General features: G+C 49.3%; 1 protein-coding gene across 5 annotated transcripts in view; it reads right to left on the bottom strand.

Annotated features, from left to right (window-relative positions):
- The window catches only part of TUB (TUB bipartite transcription factor), a 79869-nt gene that overhangs the window by 32523 nt on the left and 20118 nt on the right, over nt 1-27228 (bottom strand). For 4 of the 5 annotated variants that reach the window (XM_073882971.1, XM_073882970.1, XM_073882968.1 and 1 more), the window contains exon 3: nt 26712-26759. The exons of the other annotated variant lie outside the window; for it this stretch is intronic. In XM_073882971.1, coding sequence (XP_073739072.1) covers nt 26712-26759 — 48 coding nt within the window. The remainder of the gene's footprint in view (nt 1-26711; nt 26760-27228) is intronic. 5 annotated transcript variants of the gene reach the window in all.

Here is a 27228-nt window from a genome sequence, read left to right on the forward strand (position 1 = left end):
ATGAGAGAGAGAGAGAGAGAGAGAGAGAGAGAGCGCGCGCATGGGAGAGGGAAGGGTCAGAGGCAGGAGCAGACTCCCTGCCGAGCGGGGAGCCCGATGTGGGCTCGATCCCGGGACTCCAGGATCATGACCTGAGCCGAAGGCAGTCGCTCAACCAACTGAGTCACCCAGGCGCCCCTCAAGATTACATTTCATTTAGTACGAAGCAAAATACCACGGGAGTCTGAAGCTTGATAAAGTGCAGGGATTTCATAAGGTTCCCTCAGATAATGATCTAAAGAAAGGAGGTGAGCAAGCCAGTTTGTGAATGTGGGTTCTGTGAGAAGGAAGCTGAAGGGACCACCCTGACTTGCTCACATCAGTCACCAGGGTTCCTGAATTTTGTCTCACAGAGTGGTTGGGTCAGTGCTATAATTAGGTGTCTACTCTGTACCTCAACTGAGCATTTTTAAGGAGTAAATAGGCTAAGAAGAGGTAAGGTATTTTTGAGGTAACAACCGGCTGGGAGAGTGGGCAGTGAGAGGCAGACCCTTGCACCAAAGCAAGAAGATCTAGTGGTGGAGATGGACTCCTCAGGAAGCCTGGGTCGTTGCTGGCAGGTGGGAATGCAGCGGGGCACAACCGTGCCCATTCGGAGCACATGTGAGCCGGGCCTGCTTCCGGATTGCCCCCTACACCCGAAGCTGCTCAAGGGGTCCTAGTCGCAGGGAAAGCCATGGTCCTGGGACAGCAGAACTGGAGACAGCAGTGAGGGAGTGGGGAGCGGGAGGCTGGTGACACTACTTCCTTATTTGCCTCTTTCCCCCACACCCCCCTCCCCATCAACGGGCCTCTCTTCAGTTTTCAGAGCCCAGCGTTAAGAGACCTCTGACAATACCCACGATTAGGGCAGCCTGGGATAAACTATTCACGGCCCTTAATTCCTCTAGATAATCCAGGTAAAAATATTCTGGAAGAAAAAAACAAAAGTCGGTAAGAAAAAAAAAAAGAAAATCCTGATGATGATGGTTAATGAGAGGAGGACCAGTCCCACCACATAGTAAAATATATTGTAAAGCTACCACAACTAAAACTGTGTGGTGATGGGCGTGCATCACGCAGGAAACATCGAGGGAAGAACATACGCGACCCAGAAATTCACCCCATTGTCCACAGGGACCGAATTTGAATGTCAGTTACCAAAAAAGAATACGAAATAAGAAAATGAGAATGCGAAACTGTGATCACAAAGGTGTGGAGGGTGCACGCCGTGATCCGGAGGGGAGGAGGCCGCTGCAGAGCTGGGAGCCTGAGGGTGAGTCACAGTAATTGTTGTTACCCCAGCAAGCAGCTTACAGAGGCGAAGAGCAAAGAAGAGAGAGAGCCATCAGCAAAGCAGAAGGACTCGGGGCACAAGGCTGGGGTCTGAATTCTAGTCGCAGCCTTCCCCCGGGGCCCAGGCTTTCCCCTTTCAGGGCTTCAGGCCAACACTACAAAGATAAAGGATTGACACAGATGACCTCCACTGGGCCTTCCAGCTCAGCCATTCCGGGATCTGACCATTTCTGGTTGTTTCTGCAGCAGGACGGGATGGGAGAACAGAAAGACGTTCGGCCCTTCCCTGCCCCAAATCAGCAGGCTGGCTCCGTTCATTTCAGTGTTGAGGCTCGCTCTGCACGCAGCCTGGCAGTCACTGGGGCCCGGAGATGGCTAAGACATGGCACCAGCCGGTGAAGACCGCAGGGCAGTGGAGGACGGGGCATGGGTGGATGCAGACGCAACAAAGGGTAACCCCAGGTGGAGGGAAGTCGAGGGTCTAGGGGAGAGGGCGGTGGAGTCTGACTGGGGCGGGGGCCAGGCAGGGCTCTGCAGCAGAGATGGCCTTTGAGGCCGGACTGAAGTTTATAAAGGTAGCGGGGGAGACATGGGAGGCAGGAGTGTGTTGAGGTGGGTGGTGTGACTGGGACCCGTGAGCAGGAATTGAGCGGGGGAAGAAAGGGAGGTTATTCGGTGCCCAGCCGAGTGTTTGGCCTTGGATCTCTTAGCAGTGGGAAGTCCCCGGGGGTTGCTGGCATTGGGGACATGACAGGACACAGTTCCACCCCATGAGGGAGAAGCTCACAGGCAGCCCTTGGAGCAGGGATCTGGTGTGCGGGCTCTTCAGTAGCCCAGGCCAGAGTGGCCCGGCAGTGGCAGAGAAGGGGACTGGGTGAGGGGTCCAGGCGACCCCACAGGACCCCAGGCAGGGTCGCACAGGGGTAGGAAAAAGCCCAGCCTTTGGAGACGGCTTCAGAGGCCAGACTGCCTGGGCTTCTCCCCCTGGCTCGGCCCTTTACTAGCGGTAGGGCCTTGGGCTGTTTATTAACCAGCTTGGGCTCAGTTTTCTCCTCTGCAAATAATGGGAACTCTTTCATGTTCTTTGCATGTTGAGAGAGGAAATGACTTAATACACGAAAGGGCCTGATGGGGCCAGCACTCGGTAGGCGGTGATGCTGTGACACGTGGTAAAGACAGTGATGGGGGGCAGCCGCACGTGTGAGGTGGGGCTGCAGGGCACTGGGACCCTTCCTGGGAATGCAGTGGGAGGACGGAAATTCAGGGGGTCCTACAGCGAAAATGCAGACTGGGAGGAGGGGAGGGCTCACGGCAGAGGCTCCAGTTTGTAGCTCTGGAAACAGGAAGAATCTGAATTCCCTGAGGGCAGGCATTTCTCTCTTTTGCTCCCTGCTGTGTCCCCTGTACCTGGGAGAGTACCTAGAACAGGGCAGAAGATTGAAACAAATTTGCTGAGTGAATAAATGAGCAAAATTCTTCCAGTCATCTACTCTGAATATGAGGCACAAAGTAATACCAGAAGCTAGCAGGTATTAAACACCTACTGTGTGCTAAAAGCTGCACATGCAAGGTCTCATTTCATCTTTAGGGTAGCCAGCCCTACAGGGAAGGTTCCCATTTTACAGATCAGGAAACAGGTTCCAAAAGGTGACACAATTTGCCCGAGTTCCGGCATGGCTAGTAAGGAGCAGGGCCGCCCAACCCAGGGCTGTGTGATCCCTGGAGGTGCTCTCCTTGACGCTGGCTGAGCAGGAAGGAAACTGGGGGGAAAACGAGCTCACCGACAATCCCATTGTGCTTGCGCCACAGTGCGCAGTCAAGAGTGAGTGTTACTAATCTTGTTGGTGGAAGGAGGAGCCAGAAGCAGAAGCCAGAGGGGCAGGACCTAGTTAGTGTCAGACTTAGTGGGGTCGTCGACAGACCAGCGGCTTTTGAGGCCAGCTGCTGGAAGAATGGGGAGCAGATGAAAAAGCAGGAGAAAAGACTGTAGGGGTTCAAGGTTCAGAAGGGACATCAGCAACAGAGTGAGAGCAAGGAGGCCCACCGTCACGTTGTGATGGCAGGGTGTGGGTGTGTGGGGGTGTGTGGGGGTGTGCACACGCTGGGGAGCGGAGCGGGGCTGCCCTGGGGATCCAGGCAGCGCAGACAGATCCTGGGTCGTCCCCGGCCATTTGCAAGGTGCAGGACCGTAGGGCCGGCAGGGCTGAGCTCATGCAGGCAGCCTTATGCCATCTCAGGGTGCTTCTGTAACCAAGGCCGAAGTCCCCAAACACCTCCGGCATTATTCCTAGACCACGAACTCCATGGGACCAGGTCCAACTCTGCCCCCTGCTGCATGCCTAACACAAGCACAGGGCCTGATACTTGAGGGCATTTTCCGGAAAGGGACTCAGAATCAGATAGGCTAGAGTGTGCCAGGTTTCAGCTTGCAGGGGACAGAATGGGACTCAGAACTCGAGAATCCTCTTGCCCCACAGCCACGATGCCCAGAGCAGGTGGCCCTGGGGGAAGACTGGAGCAGCTACGGCCTGACTCTACCCCAGTGTCTGCATCCTTTGCATGGTCCTCCTGCCCCCAGAGGGGAGTAAGGTCCAACCCCTGTGCACAGAGGGACCAGGCCTGGGATCAGGGCCAGGGCACAGGCCGCTGGCCTGTCCAGGCACCGAACCCAGGGCCAGCTCCCCCTGGACTCCTCCATCCTCACCCACTCCTGCCCCGGGCTCGGTGCCCCCCGAACCTCTCATGTCTGTGCTGTCAGCCTCCGGTAATGGCTCCTGCAGGGACAAGGCTGTCCTGCTGGGTGCCAGACGAGAACTCGGCCCGGCGCCTGTGCACACTGGCTGCCACTTGCCTCTGTCAGGACCCCCTGTGTGAGGGAGGAGAATGGCTGAGCGTCCCTGGCACACCCATGGGTCCCAGGGACCTCAGGGCAGCTTCCTACTGGGCCCTTCCTCGTCAGCCAGTGCTAGGATGACACGATCCATCAGGCACAGACGGAACCAGCCAGAGCACTAACCACAGCTACGCCCCGGGCCATGTCTGTCAAACCCCAAGCTGGCCTCTGGGGTCGCAGAAAGAAACTCCCCACATCGGTAGGATTCGGAGGTGCACAGAGGTGTCAGCAGCCACAGAAACCACTCGACCCTGCTCTGGACACCTGCGGAGGCGTTTACTGAGCAACAACTATCTGTGCTGAGCACTTTCCCGTGTTCTTTTCAGCCACACTATACTGAGTATCTCCATCTTCCCCAATAGGAGACCGAGCCTCAGCGATGTTAAACTGAGGCCACAGAGTAGCACTGGGATCGGACAGGTTGTGTCAATGTCAAGTCCATAGTTCTGCTGCACCCAGCCATGTCTCAACTCTGTCTGGTCGCCGTTTGGGGGTCCTGGGGCACCGACCATGTCTCCTCTGTCCGTGGCCACCTGCCCCAGCCCCACCCAAGCTGGCCCCATGAGCAGCAGGCCAGGAATGAGAGGGAAAGGCGATCTGCAGCCTGCCCGACGCCTGGAGGATGTAGGTGGGCCCAGGAGAGCTCCCTGCTACCCGACGACAGGCATGCTTCACCTTCAACCTAATGCTCTCCATCTGGGCTTGCCCTCTGCACACAGGAGTGCTGGGCAAATGCAGCCATTGGGGTGGAATGTGGATCCCCTGCCCAGCTTCTGCCAATTCCCCTCCAAGAGGCTGGGCCCTCCTGTCTGCACCACAGACTGAGCCTGTGCCCTACCCTCCCCCAGCACAGAAACTCTAAGATCCCCTTGGTTTTACAAACTGCCCTCCTGCTCCATCCTGCCCAGAATACCCTTGAAGGTCCATATCTATCTCTTTGTTCTCAAGTTTTCGGAGTCCTTTGACCTTGTGACGTCACTCTGCTCTGCTAGCTCCCACTGCCCACCAGCCACGTCTCCTTGGACCCTCTGCCCTCGTCTGGTCTGTCTGTTCTGAGGTCCGAGGGTGCCCCATAGCCCTGCCTGCAGCAGCCGTGGCATCCAGACTTCAGCACTGGGTATTGTGCCTCTGAACCTCACTACCTCTGTCTTGAGTCCCGGATTGCACTGATGTCCTCTCTCTGCACTATCTGCAGACCACGGTCTCGGACCCTGACTCAAGGCAATGTTCCGTAAGGCCCTTCTTGTTCCAAACTCCCCATGTTTGGGCCTCAGCCAAGACACAAGGGCCCAGACCTCAGTACACACTCCTGGTCTTCCCCAGCTGCCCGTTGGTCAAACCCTGGTTTGACAGGCAGTGGGCAAACTCTGGTGCAGCTCCCCTAAGGATCTTCAGGACCGACACAACAGCTAAGTGTACTACAAAGCCTCCGATCTGGTTTCGCCCCATGTCCACAGGCACAAGCACAACATGGTAATCTGTGTACCCAGAAGGCCACAGCTGGGCAGGTGGCTGTGCTGTCCCCCAGCAGAGCGTGCTGGGCCAGGGACGAGCATGGGGCCAACGGGGTTCCCTTGCCCCTTCATTTCAGCCTTCTCCCCAGGTCGAATACTTCTGCTTCCCAAGCACACTCAGGATCAGAGCATTTGGGACAGTGGCCCTGGGGTGCATGCTGGCCTACTGCTGGGGGCTGTGCACTAAGCCTAGAGAAGCAAACTCTCTGTTTCCTGGCCCTGGTCCGGGCTTTGGCTCAGAGCTGACCCCACCATCATCCCTGCAGGGCAAATGATGCCCATCAGGTTCTCGTGGTCCCTCAGACCATGCCCGGCGTCACTAGTCATTACCGTAATACATGCTGAAAACAACCTGGCAGCACCCCTCCTGCCTAATACAGCAATGGGGAAAAGCCAAAGCCAACAATACAGCTCCACATAAAGAAAAACAATGACCCTTCATACTGGAGGGCTGGAGGGACAGCCATACATAATTGGTGTCATGGTAAACAGGTTCAGTGCTTCTGAAGAACTCTCCAGTAACATGTGACAAGAGCTACAAAATTGCTCATGCCCTGTGACTTCGTAATTCCACTTGGGGAATGTTTCCCAGTCAAATACTAAGAAAGTAATTTGTACAGAGATATTCATAGCAGTGATATTTATAATAGCGAGGAACTGGAAGGAGCCCAAAGGTTCAGCACTTGGGGACTGACGCAGCGAACTGGGTCGAGCGAGCACCTCAGCTGCTCCACGGGCAGGAGGTGGGGAAGGGGGTGGTGTCCGGTGGAGGGGAGGCGCGCCTGGTGGGACAGGAGGGGAAAGGAACAGGCTCAGACCAACTCAGACTCCGGCTGCACCAGGCAGTCACTTCATGTCAATTCAGTGAAGTCACGAGCCTTCATGTTAATGATGAGGGCTTTCAGGGTCATTTTAAATTAAGTGGCTTCTTTTTTTTTTTTTTTAAATACATTAAAAATGTTAAAAAGCAATTCCATCAACAAAACTCCACAACTCTCCTTGGCATGCCTGCCTTCCAAGCAGTCCACTCTCTTGACCCCTATTCTTCCTTGTGATATCTGTACAGCCTGAGCCAGGCTCCCCCGTGGGGCTAGATGGGGCAGTGCAGGGGTTGGGGTGGCCCCGGGTGCCATGAACATGCTGAACCCCAGACTCTGGAATGCAAGGACCCTTCCTCCTGAGGCTCCTGGGCCTGCAACCCTCTCCTTCCTAAGTCTGCCTCACAGGCCCACCCGGTTCACCATTCTTTCGCCTCTTGTGGCCTAGGAAGAGGTTACTGAAGAGCACATTGGGTCTTCCCCTTGCGTGAGATTCTGGACGGTCAGAACATCTGTAAGGGGCAAAGGAGGAGGGCCTAATGGTGGTACTGCAGGCAGAGGCCTGGCCTTCCACACGCCTCCGATAAGACTGGCCCAGGGTAGGCGTCCCCCTACAGCAATGGTTTTCTCACCCAGCTATGGCTGTCTATCAAATTCACCAGGGGGCTTTAAAAATAGAGATTCCTGGGCCCCATCCCAGACTCTTTGGTGGTAGGGCCTTGGAATGTATTTTTTAAAACACTCCCAGAGGTTCACATGAAGCAAATCACTTTTCTAGAGATTTTGCTGCCTAAGAAAGAAGACATGGGCCTGCATTCCTGGATTCCTGAGTTCAGAGGGTTTTTAATTTGGGTATTGTGAAGTCAGTAGTCCTGGCAGAGACCACAGCCTCTCATTGTGCAAACACACACACACTGCTCAAAGGAAGACCTCAGCCCGGTGGCCTAGGACATTGGGGAGGGTCCGCCACAGGCCCCTAAGCATACGGGGGCTCCCTCGTTCCCCAAAGGCCCAGAGCCAGCCTCTGCCTCTGCCCAAGCTCTTGTGTTTCCCTGACACCAGTGGCCTCCCAGCTCTCCGGGGTCCCCCACTGCCTGCTGCAGGGGCACCTGCTGCAGGTGCTCCTGGTCCATGCCCACGTCCCCGGGGCGGGGTGGGCATTGGGGGCCTATGGCTTCACCTGCCCGGGCCATACTTACGGAGTCATTTTATAAAGCTGCGTCCTCCTCTCAAACAGCGACCCTCCCCAGGCCCAGGGCCATACCCCGGCCACAGGCATGGCCTGGACAGACTCGGTCTCACTGCCCCCTGTCTCCACGACACTCTTCAGCTTCACATTGGTGCTTGAGTCCCCCAGCCTGTTGTCAGGAAACACCGAGAGTCGTAACCCCTGCCCCCACGCAACCACCCTGCCAAGTGAGAGCCGGTCCAAGTGGCCTCTGCGGTCCTGGGGAACCCAGAGAACGGGGGGAGGAACAGGGAGGGACTCCAGGGAGGGGCTGGAGGGGGCTCCTCTCGGGGCCTTGGAGAAACTTTCTGAGCCCATCTAAGACACTGAAGAGAGGACAGGGAGGAGGCCACTTCTGCTAAGATCTTCCCCCAAACTGTTCCTAGGATAGCAAGAGCCCCCATGTGCCCTTTATCCCTTTATCCCTTGGGGGGTAGGGGCAGGGACAGAACAACCTTCCCAGCGATGGGACACGAGCTTGGGGTGAAGGCATGTGGGGATCTGTGACCCTCTGAGTTCACCGCGGAGGGCCAGAGCCGGCTGCCCCTCCATAGCTTGGAGGCCCTGCCCTGAGGGAGGGGATGCTGGGTTCCCTCCAGAGGCACTGGAAGGGCACCCTGCTCCCACTCCGGGGCCTCCCTTCTCGTGGCCCTCCCACACCCCGGTCTGGACCCAGCCTTGCCTCCAGCTTGCCCACAGTGCCTGGCTGTCAGGGATGTCTGGGGGAGCTTGGTGGGGCCGGAGGGCAGCCAGGGCGCTACCCTGCTGAGGCCTCCAGCGCACAGCGGGCACCATCACGGAGGTCAGGCTTGGGGAAGAACCCGAGGGTTTCGTGTCCTGGTCTGAGAACCTGTGCTCTCTGGAGAGACCATGGACAGAGAACAGCAAGGGACAAGGAGGCAGCCTCACACTGCATTTGGCCTGGGAGCAGCGGAGAAGGGCCTGCGTCACACGGAGCCCACCTGCGACACACTGATGGCGGAGGCTGGTGACCCGCCAGCCAGGAGAAGGAAGCAAACCAGGCTGCACCCACGACCGCCATCACCTACGGGCAGGCAGAGCGGGGACCTGTGACTGTGGGCGCGACTGAGACCCCGCTACGTGGGAAATGGGCACGGAGGCCCACACAGTGTCCATAAGCGGATACTCGGTTTCTCACTGTGTTTTATTACTCTTTCGTCTCCATCAGGGTCTACGTTGACAAGGCTTCCCAGACTTGGGATCAGTGGTTTTTGGCCAGAAGCCAACAGGGAAAACAGAAAAGCAAGCGGCTCTGGACGAAGCTGGGCGTGGGGCAGGGGCTGGAGTACCAGGCTCTCAGCCGCTCCCCTCCCCCCCAGCGCTTCTCTGGGGATGCTTCTAGGTGACCCCAGGGCTCCAAATGTCATTTGGGAAAGTCACCGGTCTGGTCCAACCTTGTCTTTCGCAGATGAAGAAGCCGAGGCCCAGAGTGAGTGGTGATTTGCCAAAGGTCACACAGCAAGTTGGTAGCAGAACCAGGACTGGAGCCAGAAACAGGGCCCCACGACTCCTAACCATGGTGGCTTCCAGCTCTTCACTGAAGGCAGCCAGCTTGCCCGCCCATGGTTCTGAACTCCAACCCTCTCCAGCCCACTCTCTGGCTCTCCTGAATGGACAGACCTGGCAACTGGGCCACCCCTTCCAGAAATGAGACCAGGACCAACACCAGAGTTCCCGACCCTCTGGGGCCAAATCTGGACAGCTGTTTCAGACTCTTCTCATTCTGTGTTCTCCTGGGTGAGCTGTCCACTCCCATAGCTCCCCAACCTAACTGCAGGGACTCCCAAATCTACCTCCTGGGAGCTCCTCCAGAACCACCCCCAAGTCTCCAGGCCCAAACCGGGATGTCTACCCCTCCAATCGACTATTCTTCCCATTTCGGGCGACACTGTGGGCCCTGCTGTGCGCTCCATCACCAGCCCAGAAGCCCAGATCCACCCGACCTCCCCTTCCTTCTAGCCCAGCCTCTTCGGGGCCCCGTACGTGCAGTTCTGCCTCCTCCAAGAGCACACACCTTCCAAAGTCAATCTGAGCCTGTCACCTGTCTGCTGACAAGGATCCTTCGACGGCCCCTTCATTCCACAGGACAGAATCCAACCCCCTTCATGCTGCCTGCGGGGCAGTGCGAGCTGCCTGCCTCTGCCGCCTGCCCCCCTGTGCCCTACTTCTGCCCTCCCCTCCCCCACCAGGCTGCCCAACTCTGCTTTGCTCCAGCCACGCTGACCTCCCAATGCAACTTCATCTTTCTCGTCTCGCTGGAACAATGTTTCTCCAAGCGCGGCCTGAGGGCCACCTGCTTCCCCATCCCGTAGCAGGCTGCAGACTCCCGGGCAGTCTCCCTGCCCAGACCGGTCAAGAGAGAGTCTCTGCATTTTTAACAGAGATCCCATGGGGGCTGTGCATTCAATGCCAAGGACCACTGCTGCAGGTGGAACACGTCCATTCTCCCTGCCCCAGCCCCCATCCTTCTCCAGCTGGGCAAGGCTTCACCTGCCTGCCCCCCACTCTCCAGGGAGTAACCGGCTGTGATTGGGTGTCTCCTCCTCTGGGCCGTGAGCTCCAGGCAGGAAGTGAGCACGTCTTCCCCTACCTGTGAATCCCCAGCACCGGGCACAGAGAAGGGGTTTCGGTAGCCAGTACAGAATGAACTCGTGCCAGGTGAGTTCTGACCACCTGGCCTGGGACCAGGAGGAAGTCACAGCTGAGCTGCTGACAAGCCACAGCTTTTCTGGAAATCCCAGAAGCTGCTCCGTGCCTCTGCAAGTTGCACCTGCCCTCCTTCACCTCCCCTCCTGTAGGATAAAGGAGGCCTGTCGGGGCTTGTGGGTAACTAGGGCCTAGTGCGAGCTTGAAACAGCGATGTTTAACACCCAGCTCTCCAAAAAGACGTTTGTAGGCATACATACGTAAGTTTACTATAAATTTTACTGATCTGAAGGATGTATGGCACATAATTTACACATAAAAATTCCACACAGCCAGTTGATTGTCCCAGAAATCAATGTTGTCATTGATTTTTGCCTCACTGTTTATCTGGAGCCTACCTACGGTTGCAGTGACAAATAAGCATCGTTCCAACTTGAATGATTGTTGGTATTTTCGTTTAACAAAGAAGGTGAAAGTAAAACAAGGAAAATATGTCAGAACTTCACTCATTCATCAGTGATCTGAGTGACTGCTGACTTGGTTAATCATTTGTGAATACTGGGAGAATAATTTCTTCAATATTTTGTGATAGAGAGCTACGCTGAACACAAGTGAATACCACATAGCAGCCTCAGACAGGGGACAAGTTTTGAAGTTTATCTGCACGACTCTTGTCTAAACAGTCAACAAAATAAATTAAGTCTTCATTAGCATTTCCTGACTAGGGCAAATAAATACACCCTCTCTGGCCAGTTTTGTGACACAATGCGGAGCTGGGGAGAGTATTTCTACCACTCAGATACAACAGACATGAATCACCTCAAGAGCACAGGTGGAGTCAAATGTAGTTAAAAAAAAAAAAAAGTGGTAAGTTTTGTGTATTTATCACCGTTGTTTTAAATTTAATTTATTTAAGTTTACACAATTCAAGTCTTAATAGCAGCTACATTTAACAACTGACTTACAACAACTTTCCTTTACTGCCCCTGAGGCCACGTGGACCAGCTTCAGTCCAGTCACCCAGCAGAACTGAACATGACCCGCCATAACCCACCGGGCCACCAGAGGGGTCAGTCCTGGCCCCTGCCCTCTAGAGTCTAGGCTGTGGGCTGCCAGAGATGGAATCCTCTGTGAGCCTCAGGTTCTTCATCTGTTTTGGGGAAAATCATGGCCACCATCTCTCAAGGTGTAGGGAGGATTATATGCTCACATAACTCTCCTCCAACATGCTCCGCACACCCATGCGCTAGCTCACGTGCATCACCTCCCTCAAATACACCCAAATACACACAGCACCTCACAGGTACCATGCACATATTTTGAAGCCACATATTGCCCTCCTCCTTCCAAGCCACACCACATGCACTGACAGGTCGGCCCCTCCTCCACCACACACAGACAAGTTTGCGTGTCCACAGCTGCCTCCCATATATTACCTCAGACACTCCACGTGCACATTTGTCTCTAGCTGTGTCTCACACACACACCCATCAGCCACCCACCCAAACCACCACACAATACTCATACACGCATATGTATGTGAAACTCCTTCACATACTTCACACATGCACACCCCCACCAACTATCTATTACCCCCCAATTCAAGGCATGCCACGTAGCAGCGGATACCTTACCCTACCCACCACACGGCCCCCATCACTCCAGACAGACCACACACAGTTCCTGCCCTCTGCAAAACATAGACACACGCCTCACCTGCCTATATGCCACGGCCTACCTCTAGGTCTCTCCACACTCGTGTATCACAGGCACCCACACATGCTGCCCCATCCACTGAGCTCCCACACTCAACACATTCCCATATCACCCCCATGTTCTGAGACAGAAGACCCCTCTGCCAGCCCCTAAACCCACCCCTGGACCCAGGAGCATGAGGGGCATCCAGGCAGGAGGAGGTGGGAGAGCTTGAGTGAGCTTCCCTGGGGTGACAGCTTGCTTCCCTGGAGGTCAGACTCTGGCCGGTGATGCAAGGGCCCGGGGGAATAGACGGCCAGGGTGGGGGAGGGGACAAGGACTGCTGGATCAGCACCCTGGTTTCCTTAGCCCCAGCCTCAGTCACCATGGGGGGGCTCTACAGCCCCCCCTCCTCGCTGCTCTCCCCCAGATCCCCACCCCCAAACAAAGAAGCCCCACCTGCTTCTGGAAGCTCCTCCCACACCCAGCAAGAGCAGGCCTCTTTGGGGGTATGTGGGCCTTGTTCAGGGTGCAGTGAATGCTGAGCTCAGGCTCTCCTGGCCTCATGGAAGGGACCAGAAGGCAAGAGGCATGGGATCCTGGTGGGAAGGTAAACAGGGAAGTCAGGACTCCCAACTACAAACCCCGCAGATACTCTCAGAACCCCAGGGCATGTCCCCTTCCTGCATCTTGCCAGACTGAGGCCGTGGCAGAGGCACATCCTATCCTTGGCTGTCCCAACTTCCAGCTCCATCTGAAGGTCGGGGCCTGTCCAGTCCCTCTGACCGTCCTGTACTCCTGCACTGCCCTCGCCTCCTGGCCCAGCAGCAGCAGAGTGAGACCTGGGGGGAGGGGTCCATGTCTGCTCCCGGCACCCTGGTGTCCGTGTGGCCTGGGTGGGGGCCTCTCTCCTGGACCACCCCATCATCCGAGGGAGGAGGAGCCAGCATCCAGGTCCAGCAGCTGCCAGCCGGGCTCCAAGGCCCATGCCAGGCAGATGCCGGCACTTCGGACCAGCACCTCCAGCTCACTGTGAGGGCGGCCTCAGCCTGGGCCCTGGCAGACACACGGAGGCCATCTCAATGGCACGTCGCCCCTTCTAACAGCACCACCCACCAATGATCCGGAGTAATTCAGGCCTGGAAGGATGCTAGTGGGGCAGGCACCTCGCTCTTTAGAAAGTGTGGGCTTGTTCTCACTCTTGTGCACATGCAGGCTCGCACTCTCTCTCTCTCGCGCACACACACACACACACACACACACACACACACACTTGGGCCCAGAGACAGGCCATCCCAGGCCGGCCCCACCCTAGTGCAGCCTGCTCTCTGGACTCCACACCCTGGTCCTCCCAGCAAACACTGCTTTCAGGTTTCCATGGCAACAGCGGTTGGGTCCCTGATTGTCGAGTTACAAGTCCTTCCCTCTGTCTAGCCTGGGGAGTTTCCAGGGGACACAGGCCGTGCATCTAGTCTGGGCTCCAGACTTGGCTTGGCCATGACTCATCTCTGGGTGGGACAAGTCCCTAATCCCCTGGTGTCAGTGTCCCCGGGGCACAGGGACAGTGAGGCTACACTCTGAACCTTTTAGCTCTGACACACTGACGCTAAATAATTCTACATATCAGAAACATCTAGTTAAAAAGATAACATCAAGAGATCTTACAAAAGCAATAGAAAAAAGAACAGATCCTGGGAAACTTCACAAGAAGCTTCTCAGACATACAAAAGAACACACTAAAATGCTAATAAAACAAACTTGAAATCTCACCTATACAAACACCCACGATAAAAAGAGACTTCCCCTCTGTTCCCCTATGGTCCTGCAATTTTGTCCAATCAATGTGCACATTCAATGCCATTCTAATCACAAGTGCGGTAGGATTTGTTTTCAATGGGACAAATTTATTACAAAATTCATCTGGAAAAATAAGTCAATTTTCCAAGATAACCAAGAAAATGTGCAAGAGAAAAAGAATAAGGACTTGGCACACCAGCTACGAATCTGAGATAAAACCTCAGCATGGGCTGGGGAACGACCCACGGACCAATGCAATGTGGAAACAGACCCACATCTGCAGAGGAAATTGGGTTATGCTAATGATGGCCTCACAAAATGCCGACGAAATGTTGCACTATTTAGTCAATGGTTTCCAGATCAACTTGCTATCCACCTGGGGGGACAAAAGTTCTCTCCCCCCCTCACGTCACACACAAAAACATGTAACAGATGCATTAAAGACGTATGGTAAAAAAAAAAAAAACAAAAAGACTACAAGTAGAAAATGTTGGAGAATATTCTTCTGATCGTGTGTAGGAGCTTTTCTAAGTATGTTCCTAAATCCAGAAGCCATAAGGATTTTATAAGGTTAAAAACAACAGTGCCTTGTACAGCAAGAGACGCTGCGCATGGGACTGAATATAAAGCTGGCAAACAGTACTGAGGGAGGGCGTGTCTGGGGCGGTCCTCATGGGTAGTCTTTCTGGAAGGAAATGTGATCCTATGAACGCACCAAAGACCTTTAATGAATATCTCTGAGGCAGTCATTCTTTCTGAGCCAGGAATTTCACTTCCCTGAAGCTATTCTAAGAAAGTTATCAGGTGAGCATGGAAATTTACGTACAAAGATCTTCATCACAGAGGATTCTGGAATTCTTGAAATGATGCAAATAGGAAAATGGTTAAATACATTTCAATAAGTCCATAAAAGAACCATGATATAGCCATTAAAACAAAATTCATCTAATAATGTTTAATGATATGTAAAAACAGGTTACGTAGAAAATTTAGAGAACAAAACAGCTATACGACTTTGTTAATATATGCACACACAAACCTGTGTAATTGCCACTTGTGAACAAACTCATACTGTACATTTTTTCAGATAACACCCAAAAAGAGTTTTTTTCCAAAATAGCACCTCAAGAGAATTGAAACCCATCTTTTTTTTTTTTTTTTTTTTTTAAGTAGCCTCCACACCCAGCATGGACCCCAACACGGGGCTCGAGCTCACGACACTGAGATCAAGACCTGAGCCGAGATCAAGAGTTGGACACTTAACCAACCGAGCCACCCAGACACCCCTGAGACCCATTATTTTTAATTAACTATTTTATGAAGTAATAACACAACACAAAACAACCTTACTTTTGGCATCTACCCTGGAAAGCTCATACCTCCACTCACTCTGCACAGCTCCCTACTGTTTCCAGCAGCACAGCACCAGTGACTTGCTCAGGGCACGAGCTACCTGAGGCTTCCTTCCTGACACTGAGCTGAAGCTTTTCCTCTGCGACAGCAGCCTTTCTTTGAAGACTATTCGTGCAAAGTTCATAAAAATGCATCCTTCCCCAAATACCAATGCTATTGGCAGAACAAGTAAAAATTAAATGGTTGATAAAAGCCTAGGAAGAAAGAGCTAAGAGACAGAATAGCAGCAGAGCATACATTTTCTTTTAAGCCTAAGATAGGCAGAACTTTTTTAAGATGACAGACTTCACTGAAAGAGAAAATAACATATGACTTTACCTGGGCGTTTCTGCTTTAGGGTTTAGCTTACTTGTTTTCTTTATTTCTTTTTCCTCCTTTTTTTTTTCTCTCTTAATGAACTAGGGGTTACCAGGGTGGGTGCATAAGTAAAAGATTAAAAAAATGCACTGGGGCGCCTGGGTGGCTCAGTCAGTTAAGTGTCTGCCTTTGGCTCAGGTCATGATCTCAGGGTCCTGGGATCGAGCCCGGCGTGGGGCTCTCTGCTCAGTGGAGTCTGCTTCTCCCTCTACCCTCCCCCCTGCTCGTGCTCTCTCTTTCTCTCTCTCTCTGTCAAATAAACAAAATCTTAAAAAAATAAAAAAGAAATACATGAAGGAAAAGATGTTCAATTTTATTATTCACTGGGAGATACAATTCCAATATCACAACCAATAGTGCACACTCACCAGAACAGCTAACATAAGACAGGAAAAACCAAAGTTTGGTGAGGATGTGGAGCAAACCGGCCTCACGCACTGCTGGTGAAAGGGTATTGGTAGAACCATTTCGGAAAACTCTGGCAGCATCTACTAAAGCTGAACATAAAACTCAGCAATTGCACAACTGGGTTCCTGGCCCACGGAAATACATATGTGCACCAAAGGACATGGACAAGCCTGTTTCTAACAGCACTAGGGTCATAACCGCCAAATACTTTAAAATTCCAAAATGCCATCCACAGTGGGATGTATATATAAATCGTGCTACAGTCACACAATTAAATTCTATATAGTGATGATAAGTGAACTACCATGTAACTGTATACCTAACACAGACAGATCTCCCAAATATCATATTGAGCAAAACAAGACACACTCAAGTTGGAGATAATGAATTATTCCATTTATGTAAATGCTGAACACGAGCAAAATTAATTGATGATGTTAGGGGTCAGGACAACTGCTTTGGGAGGGGGCAGTTACCAAAAGCAGCTCAAAGGGAGCTTCTAGGGTGCTGGCAACATTCTGTTTCTTAGTCTGGGTTTTGTTAACATGACTGTATTCAGCTGTGAAAATGCATTATAAACTGTGCACTAAAAATCTGTGCTTTTTAAAAAATTTATTTTTAATTTTAAGTAAGCTCTAGGCGTGGGGCTCAAACTCATGACCCTGAGATCAAGAGTCGCATGCTCCACTGACTGAGCCAGCCAGATGCCCCAATTTGTGCTTTTATATATACTGTATGTATTTCGAAAAGTTACAAGATAGAAATAAAGCAAAAAGTTAACAGGAGTTATCTCTAGGTGTCTTATTTTTCTTCCCTATATTGTTTCATATATTCCAAATTTACTGCAATGTTTTAAAAAATATTTTAATCTATTTTACAACATATGTTCATGTCACATGATGCCACCATGCTTCTAAAAAAGGTGTTGTGAAGTTGGCCTGGGCAAGAAGCTACCACTTCTCTTCCTAAGGAGTATCTGGTTCCTTTTTCCTGAGCCTGGGCCAGTGGTTCCCAAATCTATCTGGATATCAGAGTCAACTGGGTAGCTATTTAAAGTTTCCGATTCTGGGGCCCCACTCCCGGAGACTGGGATTCAGTTGGTCTAGCATGGGCTCCAAAATGGCGTCCCTCAAGCTCTCAAGTACTGGGACTCTGCACCAGTGTCTGAACTGTCATAGCTTCAACTCCCCCTGCTGGACAGGGGCTGGGAAAGCCTGCCTGGGGTACCCACAGTCCCGCCTCTGTAGGGCTGGGAAAGGAGGACTAGGCCCTAGGATTTGGGAGCTTCCTGGGAGAGCGAGCTTGGAAAGCCCAAGTTAGTCCCGCAGCCTTACAGGACAGGGAGTACAGCAAAGCCGTTAGGATCACAGATGTGGAGTTAAATAGACAAGGGCTCAAATCCTGTTCTGTAACAAGCTCCATGACCTTGGGCTTAACCTCTCTGATCCTTAGCTATCTCACAGGAAATCTAACACCTATTTCACAGAATTATGAATATGAAAGAAGACAATGTATGTAGAATATTTAACACAAAGCCTGGCATGTTGTAAGATCACAATGTCAATAGTAACGATATACACTATGTTAAGGATTATGCAATACTTAACACGGTATTGCTACATTTGTATATTATATAATGCTTTATACATAGTATAGAGAGATGCACTGATATTGAATATGGACAGTCCAAATTATGGAAAATCAGACGTTGTGATGATTGTTTTAGGAAATACACTTTTGTCTATTATGGTCTCCTTTTGCAGATGCTATAAATCAAAATTCATTCATTCATTCATTCAATCAACAGAAGTTAAGGGTACAATCTTTGAAAATTTGCCTCCCCAGTTATGTGACAAAGTGACCTTGGGCAACTTACTTATCCACTCCATGTCCCAGTTTCTTCATTTGCAAAATGAGAATGATAATAGTATCCACCCCAGAGGGTGGTTCTTACTGTTGTATGAGTTAATCTGTGTAAATGGCTTAGAAGTATCTGTGGTGTGCTTTAAGTTGTCAGTAAATTTCAGCCGTTATTATCCCTTCAACATTTATGAGTGCTTACTGTGTATACACACAGTTTGCTGAGGACACACAATGAAAAAGACAGACATGGCTCCTGCCTTCATGGAGCTTATAATCGAATCATAGTCAAGTGTATACTTTTTTAAGTGGCTGAGCAAGTGGGACCTTTCCCAGCAGAGTTACATCGTGTGGCTGCACATTCCAGTCATCACAGCCCTTCGTCACACCCTATCCTAAAATCCTAAATTTCCTGTGACACATCAGGCTTCCTGTGGCACAGTTTATGATCCTCATACAGGAGAAGGCTCTGCTGAAGAGCCGAAAGTCCAGCCACCCTAAGACCCTCCATGGGGCTCAGCCCACACTGGCTGGGATGATATCGCTGAGCTCCCTTTGAAGCAGGTATATGTAGCCACTGGAAAGCTCACGTAAATCTAGCCCCTGTGCAGCAGAGCAGGGGGATAGCATAAACCCTAAAGTCCAGTACTGTCCAACTCTGGAAGGAAGGCTCTGATGCACTGAACCCCTCTGCTCTGGGCTGGAGAGCCCTGGAGACATCCAAGCCACTGGAAGGCAGCTGGCCTTGGGTCTTCTTGTTTCCACCAGCCATGCCTCCATACCTGGCTTTCATTCATTCACTGCACTTATATGGAGCACCTACTCTATGTACAGCCCTCCACTAAGGGTACAGAGCCAAGCAAGACAGGGCCTTACCCTCAGAGTCACAGCCAACTAGCATATTTAGATATAACCCATGATTAAAGTTGACTAAGACTTATGATAGAGTTTAGCACTTTGTGTGACTGAGGACAACTGAGTAGGCTTCCTGGCAGAGGTGGCACTGAGTCCTGAAGGATGTTGGGAAGTTTACCAGGTGAAGATATGGAAGGAACCACAGGTACAGCCCCGAAACGGAAGACAGAACATGAGTTTGCAGGACAGGTGCAGATGGGAAAGAGATCAAATCTTCGGCTGAGTGCTGACCTGATGTGAGGAGACTGTGTGATCCTGGTAACAAATCACCAGAGAGAAGTAGGCAGAAGAATCCAAAAAAATCACAGAAGGCTGGGAATAGTTTATGTTCCTATCAGAGTATAAAGACCTCCTAATACGCAGGACATCAGGCCGAGTCCTCAGAAGAGTATTGCTTTAGTAGTGAGGTTAAATTAGCCCTTGGCTAAAGGCTGCTCTGGACCTACCCTAACAAAGATTAAAAGAAAACCTCAAAAGGATCCAAATTCTAAATAATTTAACTGTGTGAGAACAAAGTCTAACACTATTTAAAGGAATAAAACAAAATCCAGCACCCAACAGTGTAAAATTCACAGCATCCATCCTTCAATCAAAAATTATCAGACATGTAAAAAATCAGGAGGATCGAACACATAATTCAGAAGAAAAATTAGTCACGAGGAAAATATCTAGAGATGACATTAGCAGACCAGAATGTGAAAAGAGCTATTACAGACTTATTTCATATAGGAAAGAAGGCAGAAGAAAATATGGCTATAATAAGAAGAGAAACGAAAGATGTAGCTAAGACCCAAATCAAACTTCTGGAGTTGAAAAACACAATACCTAAAACAAAAAATACACTATGTAGAATTAGATACTGCAGAAGAAAAGATTATGAATTCAAAGACACAGCCATAGAAATAATCCAAAATAATGCTCAGGAAAAAAGTGCTGAAAAAAGAAGTTATTGGTGAATTGTGGAACAATATCAAGTTGTCCAACATACATGTATTTGGAATTCCAGGGGTGGGGGAGGAGCTGAGGAGGAGAGGCAGAAAAAAATATTTGAAGAAATAATGACCCAAATCTTTTCAAATTGGATGAAAATTATACACCCACAGGTCCAACAACGTCAAAAGACTTCAAGCAGAAGAAATATAAAGAAAACTACACTGAGATACTTCATGATCAAATTACTGAAAAGATTTTTTTTAAGAAAAAAAATCTTAAAAGCAGCCAGAAAAGGGGAAGGGAACGCACACTGCAAACAGGGACAAAGAAAAGAAAGGCAGCACACAGCTCATGGAACAATGCAAACCAGAAGACAGTGCAGCAACATCTTTATAGCACTGTGGGGGGAGGAGGAGCCCTGTCAATTTTAATTTTATTTCTGGTCAAAATATATTTCAAAAAGGAAAGCAAGATAAAAACCGTTTCGTACAAATAAAATCTGAGAGAATGCATCACCAGCAGATCAATACTATAAGGAATGTTAAAATAAGTCCTGCAGGGAAAAGGAAAATGATACTAGAGGATGATTTACAAATACATATGAAGAGCATTGGAAATGGTAAATATGTAGGTGCCCATGAAAAGTTTTTCTCACTAAACAAACAAACAAACAAACAAAACTTGAACCCAGCAACATATAAAAAAGGATTATACATCTTGATCAAGTAGGACTTATTCTGGGGATGCAAAGGTGCCTTATCTAAAAATCAGTCTTAATATGATATTGATACAATATACAGTATCAGTAGAAAAACCACATGATTGTCTAGTGGATGCAGAAAAAGTTTTTGAAAAAATTCAATACCTCTTCATGATAAAATCATTCAACAAACCAAGAACAGAAGGGGATTCCCTCAACCTGATAAGGGGCACCTATGAAAAACCAAAAACTGAAATCATACTTAACAGTGAAAGACTGAATGCATTATCTACCCTTAAGATCAAACCAAGGATGCTCGCTCTTGAAAAATCTGTTGTAACTGGAGGTTCTAGCCAAGACGATTAGGCAAGACAATGAAATAAAAGGCATCCAGATTATAAAGGAAGACGTAAAACTATCTGTATTCATTGATGACATGATTTTGTATAAAGAATATCTAAGATATCACCAAAAAACTATTAGAACTAATAAACAAGTTCCACAAGCTTACAGGACACAGATCAGTTATATTTCTATACACCTGCAGTGAACAATCCAAAAAAATGAATTTATAATTCAATTTGCAAGAGCATCAAAAAGAATAAAACACTTGGGAATAAATTTTTTAAAAAGAAGTACAAAACTTTACAATGGAAGCTACAAACTTCTTTGAAAGAAAGTGAAGAAGACCCAAATAAATAAAAAGGCATCCTGGGTTTATGGATCAGAAGTTTCAATATTTTTAAGATGGCGATACTCGCCAAATTGATCTACAGATTAAACATAATCCACATCAGAACACCAGCTGGTTTCTCTGTCAGAAACTGACAAGCTGATCCTAAAATCATATGGAAATTCAAGGGACCCAGCATAGCCAAAACAATCTTTAAAAAGAACAAATTTGGAGAGCTCCCACTTCCTGACTTCAAAGACTTACAACAAAGCTACAAGAATCAACACTGTGGTATTGGTATAAGGACAGACACATGAATCAAGGCAGTAAACTGAGAGTCCAGGAATAAACTCACATTTATAAGTCAATTTTGGGCAAGGATGCCAAGACCATATAATGGTGGAAAGAATAGTTTTTTCAGCAAATGGTGTTGGGACAACTGAATATCTAAAATGAGAAAGACTTGGCATCCTCTACCTCACACTCTATACAAAAATTAACTCAAAATGAATCAAAGACCTAAATGTAAGCACTACAACTGTAAAACTGTTAGAAGAAAATGTAGGCACAAATCTTTGTGACCTTGGATTAAGCAACGATTTCTTAGATATGACATCAAAAGCATAAGCAACAATAGAAAAAAATAGATAAACTTCATCAAAATTTAAAACTTTTGTGTTGCAAAAGATATCATGGAGAAAGTGAAAAGATAAGTCACAGAATTCGATAAAGCATTTGCAAATCACTATCTGATAATGGACTTGTATCTAGAATACCTAACAAATGGTTACAACTCAGTAATAAAAAGACAAATAACCCATTTTAAAAACGGGCAAAGGATCTGAATAGACATTTTCCCAAAGATATACAAATGGCCTGTAGGCACATCATTAGCCATTATTAGTCATCAGGGGAAATATAAGTCAGAACCACAATGAGATGCCACTTCACACTCAGTAGGATAGCTATAATAAAAACCACAAATAAAACATTTGTTGTTAAGGATGCAGAGAAATTAGAAACCTCATACATTGCTGGTGGGTATGTGAAATGGTGCAGCCATTTTGGAAAATAGTCTGGCAATTCCTCAAAAGGCTGAACATTAGATTCCCAGAAGTTCTACTCCCAGGTATATACCCAAGAGAAATGAAATGTGTCCACAAATTTTCACAGCAACATCATTTATAATAGCAAAAAGCGAAAACAATCCAAATATCCATCAATTGACAAATGGATAAACAAAATGTGTGTGTCCATACAATGGAATATTATTTGGTAGCAAAAGAAATGAACTATTGAGACATACTACAACGTAGAATAACCTTGAAAACATTCTGCTAAGGAAAAAAGCCAGTCACAAAGACCACATATTACGTGATTTCATTCATATGAATGGTCCACGATAGGCAAATCTGTAGAGAAAATAAGGTAGCAGTAGCCTATGGCTGGGGGTGGGTAGAAGGGGAGTGACAGTTGATGGGCATGCAGCTTTTTGGGGGGGGTAGATAATGAAAATGTTCTAAGACTGATTGTACTGATGGTTGCACAACCTAAAACCCACTGACCTGTACACTACATATAGGTGAACTGTATGGTGTATGAATTACATCCCAAGAAAGATGTTATTTTTTTAAAAAGAGACAATTCACTGTTTAAAGCAAAAAAAAAAAATGTGTATTGTTGGGTGTATATCATAGCTAAAAGCAAAATGCATGACAATAGCTCAAAAGACAGGAAGAATGAAGTATACTGTTGTAAGGTTCTCAATGATATTCATGAGTGGTATAATATTATTTTAAGGTTGAAGATGTATAATATAAACCCTAAGCAACCACTAATAAAAACAAACAAAAAAAGAATTTACAATTAATAAGCTAAGAACGGAGATAAAATAGACTCACACACACAAAAAAACGCCACAAAAACAAAACAAAACAAAAAAAAACACCCAATCTAAAAGAAAGCAAAAAAAGAAGACAAAGGAACAAAGAACAAGCAGGACAAATACAATGCCAATGGCAAGATGGCAGATTTAAACTCAACCATACTGATAACAACATTAATTGTAAGTGGTCTAAACACTCCAATTAAAAAGTCAAATTTGTCAAATTGGATAAAAATAACACAATTACATGCTTTCTAAAAAAAAAAAAAACTTTGAAAATATAAAGTCAGAGAGATTAAAAGTACAAGGATAGAAAAAGATATGCCATGCAAACACTAGTCAACAGAAAGCCAGAGTGATTACACAGACCAACTGGAAATATTACCAGAGATGAAGAACATTTTATATTAATGAAGGGATTAACTTCTCAAAAGGATATAACAACCTTAAATGTTTATGCACTTAGGAACAGAGCTTCAAAACACATGATGCAAAAAGTGATAGATCTGAAAAGAAAAAACGAAATGAAGGAGAAATATCTAGGTAGCAGCTGTAGTCATCGGCTTAGAGATGAAGTTGAAGCCATGAAAATCAGATCAGCAGAAACAAGTGTAAGGGAGAAAAGACATCAAGACAGAATGCTGGGGCACTTTAGCACTGCCAGGGTGATCGGAAGAAACTCTCAAGAAACAAACAGAGAAATGACTATCAGAATAGGAGGCAGAAAAGGAGAGTGTGAGGTCATGGAACTCAAGAGAATAGTGCTTCAAAAGGTAGAATGTGCTCAGCTACATCAAATGCTGCTGAGATAAACTAGGACCTCATAGGCTGCAGCAGGATTTACAGAAAGAATCAGTGGAGACACGGGGAGAGTGGGAACAAAAGCCAGTGGATTGAGCAGGAGTTGAGGATATGAAGATAATAAACCCAGATTTTGATTTCAACAGCCTTGGCTGAGAAGAGTAGGAGACAGAGGAAGTTGTAAAGTCAAGGTATTTTTGTTTTGTTTCTTAACTGGGTTACAATGGAAGGAGCCAGGAGAGTGGAGACGATGAAGATCCAGGGTACAATGAATGAGTAATAGAAGGGGGTACTCGGGCAGGGGTTGAGGGAAGGGTTACCAGATCTTCTGTGGAGAGGCTAACTGGAAGAGGGACATCTATCTCTCAGTATAATGGAGGCCAGAGGCATGGATGGACATGGATGCAGGTCAGTTTGGAGCCCAGGGCAGAGGTTAAAGAAATTACCTCCTGCTAAGTTTTCTTTTCCTTATAAAGAGAGAGTTTAGGTCAGCTGCTGGGAGTGAGTGGGGAAGCTGTGGTGTGGAAAAGCAGAGGGGTATGTGAGAGCTCTGAAACAGCAGGCGGGGGTGCGGTTGGAGTAGACGTAGGCAGCAGGACTGCTGGGCACTGTTGGGGGCTCAGTTGAGGCTATGGACCACGAAGTTGGACGAGTGTCAGTTCATGAAGGGATTCCCACCCCCCATCTCAGCCTTATAATAAGCCAGGACTGGAGAAGGCAGGCAGTTGCCACGTTCTAGGGAAGGCTACGGGGCCAGGTGGTGAATGATAAGCGGTTGAGGTAATAGGCCATAGCATCCAGACTGGAGGGGAACAAGAGCTGATTCAGGGTGAGGGGAAGAAGTAAGAGGCGGGAGCCTGAAGATCTCTATGAACAGATATGGTGGAGGCAAGGGAGACAGAGCACATAGGAGGTATACGGAGATTAAAACTTCAGAGGTGGAATGGTTTCAAATGACGACCAGATCATGGAAATGGGTTGCTGAAATAGAGGTGACAGTCAATGAGCTGAAGACAACAAGTAACTCAGAAGCCAGGGTTTGGAGGAGCTGTCTTCATAGACATGGAAGCTTCTGGTATTATGGCAGAACCTAGGACAAAAACATTGTGACAAAATTCTTTTGCTGTCTGGGTCCCTACATAGCTGGATCATCTAACTTTGCCCTTAATTATGACTATTCCCAGCCTGCAGAGATATAGCCTTATAACTCAGCCTTCATCCCTGAGGCTGCCTGGCTCCTCACCTCCCGTATCCTTCTAGTTATAGCCTCGTGTGCCCTTAGAGGTCTGACCACAGGTGAAACATCATGCTTGTTGGCACCATCTTGAATTACATAGTTTTTAAGAGATACTGGCAGAGCCTGTAAACATGGAAAAGCCAGAGTGGTGTTGAGAGCCTAGTGTAAGGGGCACCAAATCCCAGAAACCCAGGATGGCCAGGAGTGCTTGCCAGCTAGCCCTCAGCCAGATACACAGTCACAGTGTGCTCAGAGCCTCTGTGTGCAAGAAGCAAGGTCATAACCAAAAGACCACGCACTCCCAATATGCCCCTTGACTCCCATCCAGCGAGGCTGGCTCCCTGGCCTGCAGTGAAGAGAAAGAGCCTTGAGTAGGGGCCCTGGGTTCTAGTCCTGACTCTGCCATGAACTTGCAGTGTGACCGTGCCCTGAGGCCTCGGTTTGCCTGTTACACAAGGGCAGTGCGATCCCAAAGACTCTTGCAGCCTAGATGGTCTACGGGTGTGGGTGGAGGAAGGATATGCTAATCAGCTCACAGGGCTCAGAATCCATGAGCTGCAGAAGATAAATGAGCAGAAGTCTTCAAGTTTCATGAGAGTCCTTTGCAGAGTCATCCCTCTGGGGTTCACTCCCTGTACCCCTCCTCCTCCTCCTCCTCCTTCCTGAGAGCCTCTGAAGTAAGCTCAAGTGGTACCCCCATGCCTCCCATCTTTCTCTTCATGAGATTTTCTTTAGGCTAAAAAGTCAACCTGGTTTGAGGCTGTGTTGAAAAGGAGAACACAGGAGGCCCCAGCCTCATGGCCATACCAGAGACACATGGCTCTCCACAGAGCTTCCCTTTTAGGGCACATTCATCACAAACCCCATCAGAAACTCAGAACCAACATCCACGAGAGCTCCAGATGCCCCTGTATGTCTCTGGCCTGGTCCCTGGAAGGCAGGCAGATTCCTCAGGTACCAGGGACCCTCAGTACCCCATGTTGCAGCTGGTGAGGGGATCCCATCATATTGCCTCATCTGTACCCAGGACTGAGTCCCTTCCTTCACAAGGTAGCTGTTTCTGCCTATCCTTTGGGCCAATGATACATCCTAGGGCCCTTGACATCAGTGAAGAACAAATGAAGTCCTGTCAGGAGTCTTGGGAAAGACCCACTTTGTGACTGCAGAAGACAGGCCTGGGTTATCAGCCTGGTGCAGGTAGCAATGGGGGTCTGGGTGTGTGGACAGCGGGAAGGAATTCCCTCAGTGATGCCGGGCCACAGCTTGAGGACACCTCCTCTCTAGGGAAGGCCTGGCCAAGAGTCCCAGGATAGGCTGGGGAGCAGAGCCCAGGACCCTGGGGACTCTGGGCAACACCACCTGGCTGGAGCAGGGCAGAAGGACCACAGAAGGATCTAAGAGGAACAAACCAAGGTCACAAGAGCCATAGTGAGTACAGCCTTTGCCTGGGGTCACCCCTCCCCTGGGCCCCATTTCACACCCCCCCCCAGCACACATGGGCTCCATGGCCACCAAGCTGCCCATGTCCTCCCCTCCACCTCCCTGCAGTCTCCTGTGAATGGCCCTCTCCCAGTCAGCGCTCCCTCCTCCCCTGCCAGCTCACCGAGCAATCTCCTTTCCTTCCTTCCAGTATTTCCTCCTGGTTGTCCTCCTGAGGGGGAAAAGAGGGGGTGACTCCATGCCCTTGTCGCCTCACTTCATTCCTGCCCCTTGCCTGGCCAGGCCATGGTCACTCAAGGCCTCTCTCGGGGCCTTGGTCTTGGCCACTTCAGCTGGCAATCCAATGGGATCAGGATAGACGGGGTCTGGGACAGCAAACAGGCAGCCCAGAATGAGGACAGTAATGAGCAGAGCCGGGGATGAAGCAGGGGGGCCCGGTGGAGACTGGGAAGAGAAGCCCACCAGAAGAGACCGAGGGCAGGAGTACGGAGCTGCCAAGGGCAGAGGCCTCGCTCCCACGCTGGAGGAAACCCCTCTGATCTGGGGCAGGTGGAGGAGCAGAGCCTCCCTGTTCACCTGTCTAGAACCTGAGGCTGTGGGAGGACTGTGGGACCCCATGTGGTGACAGGCAAGTGGTGGGGTCGAGGAGGGCGGGGGGGTGGGGAGGACCCAAGGGTGGG

Source organism: Callorhinus ursinus, unplaced genomic scaffold (genome assembly GCF_003265705.2).
Source record: "Callorhinus ursinus isolate GAN/ISIS: 27379988/994484 unplaced genomic scaffold, GSC_fseal_2.0 scaffold49, whole genome shotgun sequence".
NCBI lineage: Eukaryota > Metazoa > Chordata > Mammalia > Carnivora > Otariidae > Callorhinus > Callorhinus ursinus.